Source organism: Aegilops tauschii, chromosome 5 (genome assembly GCF_002575655.3).
Source record: "Aegilops tauschii subsp. strangulata cultivar AL8/78 chromosome 5, Aet v6.0, whole genome shotgun sequence".
Classification (NCBI taxonomy): Eukaryota; Viridiplantae; Streptophyta; class Magnoliopsida; order Poales; family Poaceae; genus Aegilops; species Aegilops tauschii.
In genome coordinates this window covers 547,374,230-547,387,620 of record NC_053039.3, presented here as the reverse complement: position 1 = coordinate 547,387,620, position 13,391 = coordinate 547,374,230, and the positions used below count along the sequence as shown (strand labels likewise).

Genomic DNA, 13,391 nt, shown 5'->3' with positions numbered 1-13,391 from the left:
TCTAGGCCCTCTCGGTAATGCACATCACTTAAGCCTTGCAAGCATTGCAACTAATGAGTTTGTTGCGAGATGATGTATTACGGAACAAGTAAAGAGACTTGCCGGTAACGAGATTGAACTAGGTATTGAGATACCGACGATCGAATCTCGGGCAAGTAACATACCGATGACAAAGGGAACAACGTATGTTGTTATGCGGTCTGACCGATAAAGATCTTCGTAGAATATGTGGGAGCCAATATGAGCATCCAGGTTCCGCTATTGGTTATTGACCGGAGACGTGTCTCGGTCATGTCTACATAGTTCTCGAACCCGTAGGGTCCGCACGCTTAACGTTTCGATGACAGTTATATTATGAGTTTATATGTTTTGATGTACCGAAGGTTGTTCGGAGTCCCGGATGTGATCACGGACATGACGAGGAGTCTCGAAATGGTCGAGACATAAAGATTGATATATTGGAAGCCTATGTTTGGATATCGGAAGTGTTCCGGGTGAAATCGGGATTTTGCCGGAGTACCGGGAGGTTACCGGAACCCCCCGGCAACATAATGGGCCTTAGTGGGCCTAGGTGGAAGAGAGGAGAGGCGGCTAGGGCTGGGTCGCGCGCCCCTCCCCCCTAGTCCGAATAGGACAAGGAGAAGGGGGCGGTGCCCCCCTTCCTTCTTCTCCCTCTCCTCTTTCCCCCCTCCCAAGTCCTAATCCAACTAGAAAAGGGGGAGTCCTACTCCCGGTGGGAGTAGGACTCCTCCTGGCGCGCCCCAAGGCTGGCCGCACCTCCCCCCTTTTGATCCTTTATATACGAGGGCAGGGGGGCACCCCATAGACACAACAATTGATCATTGATCTCTTAGCCGTGTGCGGTGCCCCCTCCACCATATTACACCTCGATAATATCGTAGCGGTGCTTAGGCGAAGCCCTGCGTCGGTAGAACATCATCATCGTCACCACGTCATCGTGCTGACGAAACTCTCCCTCAACACTCGGCTGGATCGGAGTTCGAGGGACGTCATCGAGCTGAACGTGTGCTGAACTCGGAGGTGCCGTACGTTCGGTACTTGATCGGTCAGATCGTGAAGACGTACGACTACATCAACCGCGTTGTGTTAACACTTCCGCTTTCGGTCTACAAGGATACGTGGACAACACTCTCCCCTCTCGTTGCTATGCATCACCATGATCTTGCGTGTGCGTAGGAAATTTTTTGAAATTACTACGTTCCCCAACAAAAGCAGTGCATCTACCTCAGCCAACCAAGTGAAGAGTTTGGCTACAGGTTGTGGGATCCAGTAAATAGGAAGATTATGAGAAGCCGAGATGTGGTGTTCATTGAATATGAAACAATAAAAGATATTGGGAAACCAGAGAAGCCAATGACCAACACACCTCAGGTTGATATGGATCCAATCCGTCCTCCTCTCGTGCATGACAATCATGGGGGAGATGATGACACTGAAGACAGTGGAGATGCAACTGATCAAGGCAGTACAAGTCAAAGTGGCGAGCAACCATCAAGTGATGATGATGATGAAGTTGGTAATGATGATGCCAACGAAAATCCACCTGATTCATCACCAGTGCAGCAGCAAAGAAGAAGTGAAAGAGGTCACATTCCTTCTTCTAAATATCCACCAGATCAATATGTGTTGATGACAGATGCAAGTAAGCCCTCATGCTATGAGGAGGAAATGTCTGATGAGAACAAGGAAGAATGGTCAGAAGCCATGCAGGATGAGATGAATTCCCTCTATGAGAATGATACCTTTGAGTTGGTGAAACTTCCAAAGGGCAAGAAAGCACTCAAGAACAAGTGGGTGTACAGAGTGAAGACTGAAGAAAACACCTCACATCCAAGGTACAAGGCCAGACTGGTTGTGAAAGGATTCAGTCAGAAAAAGGGCATTGATTATAGTGAGATATTCTCTCCAGTGGTCAAGATGTCTTCGATCCGAGTTGTGCTTGGCATGGCTGCCACCATGGACTTGGAAATTGAACAACTTGATGTGAAGATTGCATTCTTACATGGTGACCTAGAGGAGGAGATATACATGGAGCAGCCAGAGGGATTCATGGTTGCAGGCAAGAAGCACTTAGTTTGCAAATTGAAGAAGAGCTTGTATGGCTTGAAGCAAGCTCCTCGGCAGTGGTACAAGAAGCTTGAATCTTTTATGACTGGGCTTGGTTACCATAAAGCAGAACCTGATCATTGTGTCTTTATGAAGAGGTACGCCGAGGGTGACTTCATTATTCTCTTGTTGTATGTTGATGATATGATGATTGTTGGAAATGGCACAAAGAGGATTGCTCTCCTCAAGAAGGCATTGAGTAAATCATTTGCCATGAAGGATTTAGGACTAGCTAAGCAAATACTTGGCATGAAGATCTCCCGTGATAGATCAAAGAAGCTGCTTTGGCTCTCACAGGAAAGATACATTGAGAAGGTACTTAAAAGGTTCAATATGAAAGATGCAAAATCTGTTATCTCTCCGCTTGCAGGCCATCACAAACTGAATTCAAAACAATGTCCTACAAGCAAGAAGGAGAAAGAAGAAATGAGGAAAGTACCTTACCAATCTGATGTGGGCAGTTTGATGTATGCCATGGTATGCACTAGGCCTGACATTGCCTATGCAGTTGGAGTCGTTAGCCGGTTCATGACAAATCCAGGTAAAGCTCACTGGGAAGCAGTGAAGTGGATTCTCAGGTATTTCACGGGTACTTCTACATCTTGTCTATGCTTTGGAATGGTGATCCTGTATTGCAGGGCTATATAGATGCAAATTATGCAGGTGACAAGGATCGTAGGAAGTCCACATCCGGATACCTGATGACTTATGCTGGGGGAGCAGTGTCATGGCAATCAAGATTGCAGAAATGTGTCTCTACATCAACTACAGAAGCTGAGTACATTGCAGCAGTTGATGATGGCAAGGAGGTTTTGTGGATGAAGAACTTCTTGCAAGAGCTCGGCATGAAGCAAGAGAAGTATGTTCTGTTTTGTGACAGTCAGAGTGCTATTCATCTTGCCAAGAATTCAAGCTATCACTCTCGAACCAAGCACATTGATGTGAGGTACCATTGGATTCGAGATGTTGTGAGTTCCAAGTTGCTGAAACTTGAGAAGATCCATACCGATGACAATGGTTCGGATATGATGACCAAGATATTGTCAAATGAGAAGCTACAAGCATGTTGCAAGGTAGCGGGCATGGCGGTGCCCCCTCATGAGTCGGAGGGGGAGATTTGTTGGGATATCCTTCTCATGTGGGCTGTGAGGAGATGACCATTTAAAAAGCCTTTTAGGCAGCCCAAAGAGGTGCGTAAGTCCACTACCCATTAGGGTTATGACCTAGGGTCATTTTGGACTTTGCACATATGTGGATGGGGGTGCTTTACCCTCTATCCAGCAGCCACCACCAAGTGTGACGAAAATCAGTTCATCCTCCAAGAGAGAAGAAGAGAGAAAACCAAGAGAGCAAGGGAAGAAGAGGAAGATTGAAGGAAGAAGAAAAGGGAGCTCCTCCCCAAGGTCGTGATGGTCCAGATCCACTACCTTGTCTCCTTCAAGCTTCGGTTCCACCATCTTTGGTGAGATTGTTCCAATCCCTAGTTCTTGAGCCCCAATTCTTGTTGTGTTCATCCAAGATTCAGAAATCTTGATGTATGAGATCCTCTAGTGCTGTCTAGAGAAGAACTTGTTGTATCCCGCATTTGATAATAGTGGAAGAGGATTTGGGTGGCTTCAGCCCGTGGTTTTTCCCCTCAAGTTGAGGGGTTTTTCACGTAAAAATCTGGTGTCTCTTTGTTGATGCTTGAGGCTGTCAGGAAAACTTACTCCTACCACAAGACACTAGGCTGAGGAGTGTCTTGCCTGCTGAGTAACATTTTCTGCCTCCATATATGCTGCTGCATATGTTTCCTTCCGTGCTAAGCAACGATCCTTGAGTTAGTACATGATGTGGTGCTGAGATTACTTGTTTCCGCTGCAGTTTTCAGTTAACCACAAGTGCAATTGTGTGCTAATTTCCCAACATTCCCTTCCTCTGGTACCAACAGTAATATTTTGAAGATGAACATTTCATGCGTTCTATATACTATAGACTATAAACCTAAAGTTAAAACATATGAGTGAACCCAGCTAGTTTAGATTCCACATGGGATTAAGCTTGCATGCAAATTTCAATAGTATATACTTCGTCTGAAAGCCTTAAACTGAAGAGCTGATTCCTATGAATAAATCTGTGTGCATCATCAGATGAAGTGCACTGGTGGCACAAATGCAAGACCTAAAGGTCTTGTTAACACAAAATAACACTACCGGATTCAAGTTGCTGCAATACATTTTTTAGGGCAGCCAATTGGATTCCAGGAAGCAAAGCAATTCCACGTCATGTTGTAACCATCAATTTGCCGCCCTTTCACTCGCTTGATAAAAATACATGCCAACAAGCAAACCAGTATGGCCCTCAAGGATAAGTCAATGTCAAAATTAGCACGCCGACAAACCCTTGTATGCTCCGTACTCACTTCCTAATCGAAGTAGCATGCAAAATCACAGTAGCTCAGAAACATCCACCGTTCTGTCTATACTGCGAGCACATATATAGCATGTGTACTACGCAGTTTTTCTCACCCTACCAAACCAGTATCAGCTGAATCTGCCCGGGATATCAGCCACCGGCCACGAGATCGTATCAATCACACCACGTCAACACGGGAAGGCGCATCATACGAGGCCAGATAGTGAACAAATCATAGATCGCCAAAAATACCTAAAAACTACGGCCAAGAAGAATTGCAAAATTCAGACGAACTGATCATCCTCCACTCAGCCATGGCAGGGCCATACTTGTATCCCGTGGTGGTCGAGTAGCATAGGCGGCTGAGCAGGGAAAGGAGCACAACACACCAGCACGGCCGGCGATGACGAAGACACCACGAACTGCTCCGCCTCCTCGTCCTTCTTTTGGCGCCACACGATGACAAAGGCACGGACTGCTGGACCTCCTCGTCGCTCTCTCCTGCAGCGGTGCCACGCACCGAAGGCAGAAGACGACGATGGCGCCCACACGACCTGACTCGAGGGAGAAGCGGGTCTCGGGAGGGGCCCTTCCTCCGGTGGCGGCGGCGGCGGATAAAGTATGGTCTAAACAAAGCGGAAATATGAGTGAAACAAGTCTTGATGGCATATAAGAAATCAATAAAGAAAAGGATCATACCATCATGCACACCAAAGCGCATCGATCGCCCTTCTTAAACACTGAATATATCGACACAGATTAATCTCTGAAAATGCAGAATGCTTGTTCTGAAATATAGAGCTTATGTGGTGTTGCTTCGTACAGGAATTGCTTGTATGCATTCCTAAATACTCCCTCCGTTGTGAAACATCAGTCATAAACGTGTAGATAACCATTGTTTAACCAGTGAAGGGGCTAAAATTCAGTAGCCCAAGGATTACACTTGACCTTTTCTACAGAGAAACGTAGGTACTGTGGTAGCATATGCTTAGGTTCAGGCATTTTGACCATAGCAGGCTGTAGCAAATGCAAGATCATGCTCAGTAAAGCCATGTATAGATGTATGTTAGTTACATCAGCACATACATAAATGCAGAGAATTAATTTACAAATAATGTCAACTGCTACATTCTGCCTTTAATTGTAACTGAAAAAGTTCAAATATAAATCTCTGAAAGTATGGTTGTGATCAATCACCTGTTCTAGTGTCTTTTTCTTCTCAAACTTGAAAAACGACCATGTGATTTTGATCAACCTGGCCATCATAAAACCAAATACATCCACCTATCCTATCTTTAAAGCAAAAGAGCACCCTGCCCAGTCCAATCCGCTACACAGAAAGGAACATACACTATGTAAGAACTTGGAAGAAGGAACAAATTAATTAGGCGGGGAACCATATCTTACAACAGGCCGAGTAAAAGGGTGTAGTCGTGTTGGACGCCATAGAAGGCAAGCGGACCACCACAGATGTGTGGTCCCATGACATGACCATGCTCTTCACGTGCGGCACAGTCGTCGCGCTGTCCTTAGTGGGCTTTGATCCAAAGGCATTTTTCTCGCATCAATATCGGAAATCCACTGCACTGATTGCCTTCTCTGTATTTATGTTTAGCATATTTGCTAGCCCTGAAATCTGTAGGGAAATTTTTAAGATGCGGACTATAACAGAAAAGCGTGAAGTACAATACAACATAATTAGCTCACCCCTTGTTATGATCTCTGGATGTCAGTGTCATAAACTGATCTTCTTTAATTCCAAAGGCAAGTGCTTCTGCAAAAATCATCATTGAAGCAATCATATCAGAAATTCATAAAAATGATTTGTAGTGTGTACATCAAGAACAAGGAAAAAGGAACATAATTGGGCATCCAACAGCTGATTTTCATTAACTTTTAAACACATTTCCATGAAGGGGTTAATACTGCCATCACATGGCATAAGCTTCATAACTACAAGTGTAATAACTAATAACATGTCTATAAATTCAAACGTCGGTGGCCAAATACTTTGTGTAATACATGACTAAAACAAATATAGGATTCACTAATACATGACTAAAACAAACTTTCTTGTCTCTGTGTAACAATCACTCGGGAAAAAAAAATTGAAATCCAATTGTATAAAGTCGAACACATCATTGGAAGAAAAATCTCAAATTCAACTATATACAACGGTTTTGAGTGGCTTCCACACTAAACATCACCAACTATTTCACCCACTTAACCTCCAGAATAATAACAGGCACACATGTGTACAAACAAGTTGTGCAGGAACTATTTGAGGATAAAAATAATGCAGAGAAATAGGAGTGAAGAAACCGATCATATACTTTTGTATTCACTTACTCGATTCTCCCAGAAATCTTCTAAGGCTGGAGCTCTTCTACCTGAACTAGAACCATTAAGCCTGCAAACCAATCAACAATACAAGAGGTAGTGTCCATCCATGATACATACATGAACATTTAGTAACTCACATCTTGATACGTAATGTAACTTGAGCAAAGAAGAAACAAAAGGTTCTGAAGGGTGCTCACTGTACCTGCTAATCATAAAGTTTGCACAAACAAAGACATAACTGGTAGCATCCTTCTCAACAACCAAAAACAACAACCCCGGCCAGCAGCACAATTGGTACCATTAGCAGCTGAGGTGAGGGTTGCAACAAGGATGGTCTAGATGCGTCAAAATGTAACATTGTTTAGCATAGGGGCTAGCATCTTAGCTAGCAAAATTAGACATGACCAAATAATGAAACCAATGAACTGTAATCCCATCTAAGTTAGCAATACAAATTACACAACATTCCCAATCCTCCCTCATTCTTCTTCTAGATTGATATCTTTGCAACCTTCTTTGGCGAAAGATCTATAGAAACAAGGAGGAGGTGGGTCAGGTATCCCCCACCTCAGGCAACCTAGAGGCGCTGCAACACCACCCATGCTGCACATGAATGTAAATAGAGAGGAGGATGGCTAATCTATTCAAAGCTCTATCCAATGAACAAATTTTGCTAATACACCCAAGACCGTCTCACTGAAGGTCTTAGTTCCTTGCGTCATCACCGATTCCCTCAAAAAAATGTACCACAAAAGACAAATTTAACAACCATATCTCATTGGCTAATCTCCATATTTACCCATTTCCGGTTTGCATCAGTAAGAAACAAGAGAAGAGGAGGCGCTAGCATACCTGCAGAGACGCCGTTTTGAAGCGCCGCAGTAGAAGAAGCGGTGGCCTTGCGCCATTCCCGCTGAAGCAGCCCACATCCGACGCTTTCACCACCATCGCCACCTGCTGCGACTGCTGCTACCCTCGTCCCCTTGACGATGACGAGGCTCCATGCCTCCATCCACCTGCTAGCATGGGGCGCGGCCGACGAGAAGGGCGGGTCGACGGCGGCGCGAGGCTAAAGGAGTTGCTGCTCCTTGCTCGGGCAACAGAGGTGCATCGGCGGCGGCGCTACAGGTTTGGCAACCTAGAGGTGGAGAAAACGCAAGGGGGGGCTCGGACGGCTTGGAGTGGCCCAATTAATTTTCCTTCTGTTTTTTTTTCTGTTATCTCCAATGAACGTACAGAGAAGCCACCAACCCACGCGCTCCCTCGATTCGTCGTTTTTCTTTGAGCCAATCGATCGATCCTCGAGCGACCTTGATGCGTACGTTAATGTTTTGGAATGCAGTGTCACATGCAAATAAAACACAAAAACAAAGGTCTCAAAAATATGTTACACGAGACCACGTGCCTGACATTTCTTCTCATCCTTTTCTTTCTTTCCCAACATATTTCAAAATAAAAGCAACGGGTCGGGACCAATTTCACTAGACAAAGAGGGTTATGTAGCGTGAACCCGCGACATGTGCCCTTTGGCTTTTTGACGAAGGGTTTGATCTTGATTTTACCATGCATCAGTGCTAATCTGCCTGCTGCCTATGGCCTTTGAAACCTCCTGTTGATGTTTCTGTCCGATTGTGTCTCTTTTCTGCAAGAAGCTTTGGTTATCCATGCCCATGCGTGTGTACAACGTTCCGATAATGCACCAGTACTCATCGACAAGGATTAAAAGCTTAAGACAGACATCCGGATGGGCCAAGAACCGAGTTCCCGGCCGCCTAAAATATGAAAATTGGTGTAGATTTGGTGGTGGTTGCCCTTGCCACCGTGGTGAGAGCGAAAGACTTGCAATAAAATACGCCGTAGTTAAGTGGCCCCATAATTAAGCTTTGTTTAGACGACACAAGAACAGAACCCGAAACCTCACCTACAGGCCAAACCATGCCAGGACAAGCATAGTCCATCTTTTGTGACTTGCTTGTCCCTCCGTTTAAGATATGGGAGGAATTCGGGTTCGACCGAGGAACCCGAATTACGAGCGCATATATGTATAGCCGCCGCACCAGGAAGCAGGAACCACCACGAACCCACAGAGGAGCTAATCTACTTCTCCTCGGCTCTCCCTGACCCACTCTCCACAGCTTTCATCGGGAGCTCGAATTCTTTCAGCAGGCATCGTGCTAGGGTGGAGACCCTTTTCATGGAAAGAAGCGACGAATACTAGTAACTGTGAGGTATTTTCCCTTCCTTCTGCAGAATTTGATGCTTTTACTCCTCCAAAGATCATCCCTAGATTCCAAAACGGAGAGAAACTTCGTGATTTGCTTGCTCAAGTGTCCACTATTTCTTACACTGCAAAATTTCCTCATCACACTCTCAAGGAAACTTGTTCGCCTGAATGGAGGAGGGAGGCTTCCAGGTCCAGCCCGGTACCTCTGTGAGGTTCACGGCGTCACCGGAGAGCCCAGACATCGACTGGGACGGCCTAGATCTGGTACCTCTCCCCGGCGACATCTCGTGGCCTGAAGTGGGGATCGACGCGTCAAGCTTGTTTGCTTCTTCCTCCATCTTCCTCTCAGATGGCACAACCACCACGGCTGCTACAAACACCTTCTTGAGTCCACCAAACACCTGCTCGAGTCAACCTGGTACCCGTGTGGCAGTGGCACACACCATGGCGTCCGAAGGTGCGATGGTTGACTTGGATGAGCTGCTCTCCGGCGACGACCCCTGGCTTCAAGTGGCGACCATCGCTTCAAGCTCAACCAGCTTCTTTGATTCTCCCTCCACCTTCCCCTCAGATGCCACAACCAACAGGGGCACGCTCTCATTCTCTCCTGGAGCGGCCGTTGACTCGGATCATGTCCTCGAGCAGCCGCTCTTTCTCTCTCCGGCGACAACCCCGGCCTGGCTTCATTTCGCGACCGACGCTTCCAGCTGCTCTCCCAGCTCCTTTGCTTCTCCCTCCACCTTCCTCTTAGATGCCACAACAGACAGCTCGGTGCCTGCAAGTAGAAACACTTGCTTGATCCAGACCAGCATCCCCGTGCCGCGCACCACCTTGTCCCAATGTGTGGCCGACGACTTGGATCTCCCGGAGCAGCTGCTCCCCGACGACAAACCCTGGTTTGGAGTAGCGCCCAACACTTCAAGATCTCCCAACTTCTTCGCCACTCCCTCCATCTTCCCCTCGGATGCCAAATCCACCATGGTCACCGTCCGGGAACGGCTTACGCAAGCACTAGCCTACATTGAGGAGATGCAAAGAGACAAACATGTGCTTCTCCAGGTATGGGTGCCGACCATGAGTTACGGTCAGTTGGTGCTGACGACGAGGGGGATGCCATTCACGCTCAACAAGAGCTCGGAGAGGCTCGTGCAGTTCAGGGACGTATCGACGCGGTACCAGTTGTCTGCAGATGTTGCGTCGAAGGGCTCACCTGTGGGGCTCCCAGGGAGGGTCTTCATCGGCAAGCTCCCCGAGTGGTCTCCAGACGTTCGGTACTTTACCAGCTATGAGTATCCTATGGTGGCCCATGCGCAATATTTGGACGTCCACGGGACGATGGGTCTGCCGGTGTTCGAGAAGGGGAACCCCTCGTGCTTGGGTGTCATTGAGTTGATCATGACCAGGCAGAAGCTCAATTTCACCTCTGAGATCAATAACATCTGCAGTGCTCTCCAGGTAACCGTACCTCCTCACTTAATTGACCCGTAATACATAGGATTTGCAAGTACTCCGTTTATTACTAAATTTCATTATTTCTTATTGGCAATGCTCCTTGCAGGCGGTTAACCTGAGGTCCTCAGAAGTTTCAAGCATTCCACGCGCAAAGGTAAGCAGCAGCAAAATAAATTTGAGACTAGCACCACACCTTTCTAGTATTATATATCAAATAAAAACATGCGAGTACATCTTAGTGTACGCGCCTGTATTAGGGAAGCCTACCCAGAGTATACCAGGCCATCTGTCAGTCCGGGCCTGCCAAAGCCCGATGCAAAAAACCTAGGCCCGAGCACAGCCCGGCTCAGCCGTTGGGCCTAAAAATCATGCCCAAGCCCAGCCCATCCCACAAAAAACCCGCCAGTCCTCGGGCCTCTTCCTTAAATTGTGAATATGATGGGCCCGGACCGGCCTGTTCGTCAGGCTCAAAATCTAGGCCCAGGCCTGGCCCGGGGGCAAGGCTGGGTCGGGTCGGGTCGGGCCGTCCGGACCGGACTGCCCATGGCCAAGTATAACCCAGAGCTTAGTTCTGGATTCACTGGAACTGGACAATTTACAACTTATACTATGTCCCTACTGGTAGTACGTACATACCAAGTGTTTGAATATACCGGCTCGCCAACTTTATAATGAACTTTGTCTTGAGGCAGTTTGACTTATTTCCGTCTTATTTCTAGTTTGGACTAATCTAGTGACGAGCTTCTTCACCATGTCAAATAAATAGTAACGCAATCTACATAATCGATTTAGTATTTTAGTTCTCAGTCAGTTTTGAGTATAATTGAATTAAGATTCGGTCTACAGTTGCTAAACAATGTTTTGCTATGATTATTCTGCTTTTGGAAAGTTATAGTAGAAAAGTTGATAGTCTATTTGGGAAAGTAGAAAACGGTACTATGAAAATTTGGAAATGAGAAAAGATAATGCTCATATTTATTAGAAAAATCATTGGTACTACCTTTATGTTTTGAAAAGTAAATTGACAATTTGACAACAATATGTTGCCTTCAATTTGTCATCATTGCTCTTCCCAAACACAATTCTGAGCAATTTTTTACTAGATAATAATTTGAATTAGCAGCGAAATAAAAAAACAGGATTATGATAATCTACCGCAATGCCCGCATTTATTAGAAAAAATTGTACATACTTGTATCCTTTGAAAAGTAAATTCACAATTCGTGATAACAATTGGTGTCGTGATTTTTGAAAGCAAATTGACAATTCTTGAGCTAATCCCCAATATGAATTATTTTCTCGCTACAAATGTATAACAACCTCTCTCTCTCTCTCTCTCTCTCTCTCTCTCTCGCTCTCTCTCTCTCTCACTTTCGTCCGTGTCACAAAAAATCTGATGTGAGACATATATAATAATATCAAACATGTATAGGTGGAGATGCTCTTTATAGAATAAAAATTAAGTTACCCTTTTAGACGTTGATGGTGTTAACCAACTAGATAATACCGTGCGTTTCCGTGAGAATTGGTTGTCGTTATACTTCAGTGAGATTTGATTATATGAAATATGATTATTTTGATTGACAATAAAATAACTAAAGTATCATATTGTATATGATGTATTGTATAGTTGTAAAATGTTTATTCCTCTTCCATGCATGGTTACATGTTGAGAGAAATGTGTTAGTGGGGATCACCTGTTTAAGTCTATAGGATTCATAGTAAGATGGTCTAATTTGTAATTTCATAGAATTGGAGGGTCGAATAAAATAATTCTCAATCTGCACACTTTAATTCAGAATTAAATTAGTATAATAAAACTACTAATTGAAAATAAATAAAAAATTGGTTCTTATATTTTGCTCATTGTGTGTCCGCTCTTGTTGACCATCATGCAGTTCAGTAGTGCCTCATACAAAGACGCTCTACCGGAGATATTGGAAGTCTTAAGAGCCGCCTGCGTCACCCACAATCTACCATTAGCACAAACATGGGCCACCTGTGCTCAACAGTGGAAACGGGGCAGTCGCCACTCAGATGAGAACTACCAGCACTGCATCTCTACCATTGACGCAGCTTGCTACGTGAACGACCCTCAGATGCAGAATTTCCATGATTCCTGCTCCGATCACCACCTTCTGCTCAAGCAAGGGGTTGCAGGGAAAGCCTTCACCACGAACCAGCCGTGCTTCCTACCAGACATTGGATCTTCAGCTAAACCGGATTACCCATTATGTCACCATGCTAAGATCTTCAATTTAAAAGGTGCAGTGGCGATCCGGTTAAGATGCACACGCACTGGGACGGCGGACTTCGTGCTGGAGTTCTTCCTGCCGACGGACTGTGAAGCACTCGAGGAGCAGAAGGCAGTGTTGGACACCTTGTCGGGAACCATGCAAAATGTTTGCCAAACACTACGCACGGTTACAGACAAGGAGCTGGAGGACGACGCGATGAAGCCCAACTCATTTGGCGGTCTTCAGATGAACAAGAAGGCGAATAAAAGAAAACCGATGGCACCAAGATCAACCGTGTGGAAAAGCTTTACAAAGGTCATGGTTGGAGATACTGTCAAGGCTAAGTGCAACTATTGTGGTGAAAACTATTGCTGTGAATCGAAAAACGGTACATCCTCATTGATATCTCACTTGAAAAGGTGCAAACTTAATCCCAATAAGTCGTCCGTAGGGGTATGTATATACGTATAGGCTAGTATGTTTATCTTTTTTCTTCTCTTCACTTAAAGTGTCACATTTTTTTCAAATGTAAAAATAAATGCGGCCAGCAAGGTTCGAACTAGAGACCTCCCGTTAGTGCATACAACAAGGTAACCAGCAGACCATGTTAGAAG

General features: G+C 45.4%; 1 protein-coding gene and 1 long non-coding RNA gene across 4 annotated transcripts; one reads left to right on the top strand and one right to left on the bottom strand.

Moving 5' to 3' along the window:
* Nucleotides 1-4,463: 4,463 nt before the first annotated feature.
* Nucleotides 4,464-8,010, bottom strand: LOC109749796 (uncharacterized). 2 transcript variants are annotated; one of them, XR_012183401.1, is made up of 6 exons: nt 6,871-7,379; nt 6,229-6,295; nt 5,929-6,157; nt 5,719-5,851; nt 5,221-5,261; nt 4,464-5,147 (listed from the first exon to the last, which is right to left on the bottom strand). It is a non-coding gene; the product is annotated as an uncharacterized lncRNA (long non-coding RNA). The 2 variants fall into 2 exon arrangements; XR_005758361.3 differs by lacking the exons at nt 4,464-5,147; nt 5,221-5,261 and adding an exon at nt 7,717-8,010 and having other exon boundaries at nt 5,639-5,851; nt 6,871-6,931.
* Nucleotides 8,011-8,809: 799 nt separating this feature from the next.
* Nucleotides 8,810-13,358, top strand: LOC109749806 (protein NLP4). 2 transcript variants are annotated; one of them, XM_020308744.4, is made up of 4 exons: nt 8,810-9,092; nt 9,240-10,543; nt 10,647-10,694; nt 12,439-13,358. In XM_020308744.4, the coding sequence occupies exons 2-4, from the start codon at nt 9,257-9,259 to the stop codon at nt 13,246-13,248; spliced, it is 2,145 nt and encodes a 714-aa protein (XP_020164333.1). In that variant the 5' UTR covers nt 8,810-9,092; nt 9,240-9,256; the 3' UTR covers nt 13,249-13,358. The 2 variants fall into 2 exon arrangements, with proteins under 2 accessions (XP_020164333.1, XP_073354494.1); XM_073498393.1 differs by having other exon boundaries at nt 8,933-10,543.
* Nucleotides 13,359-13,391: the final 33 nt, after the last annotated feature.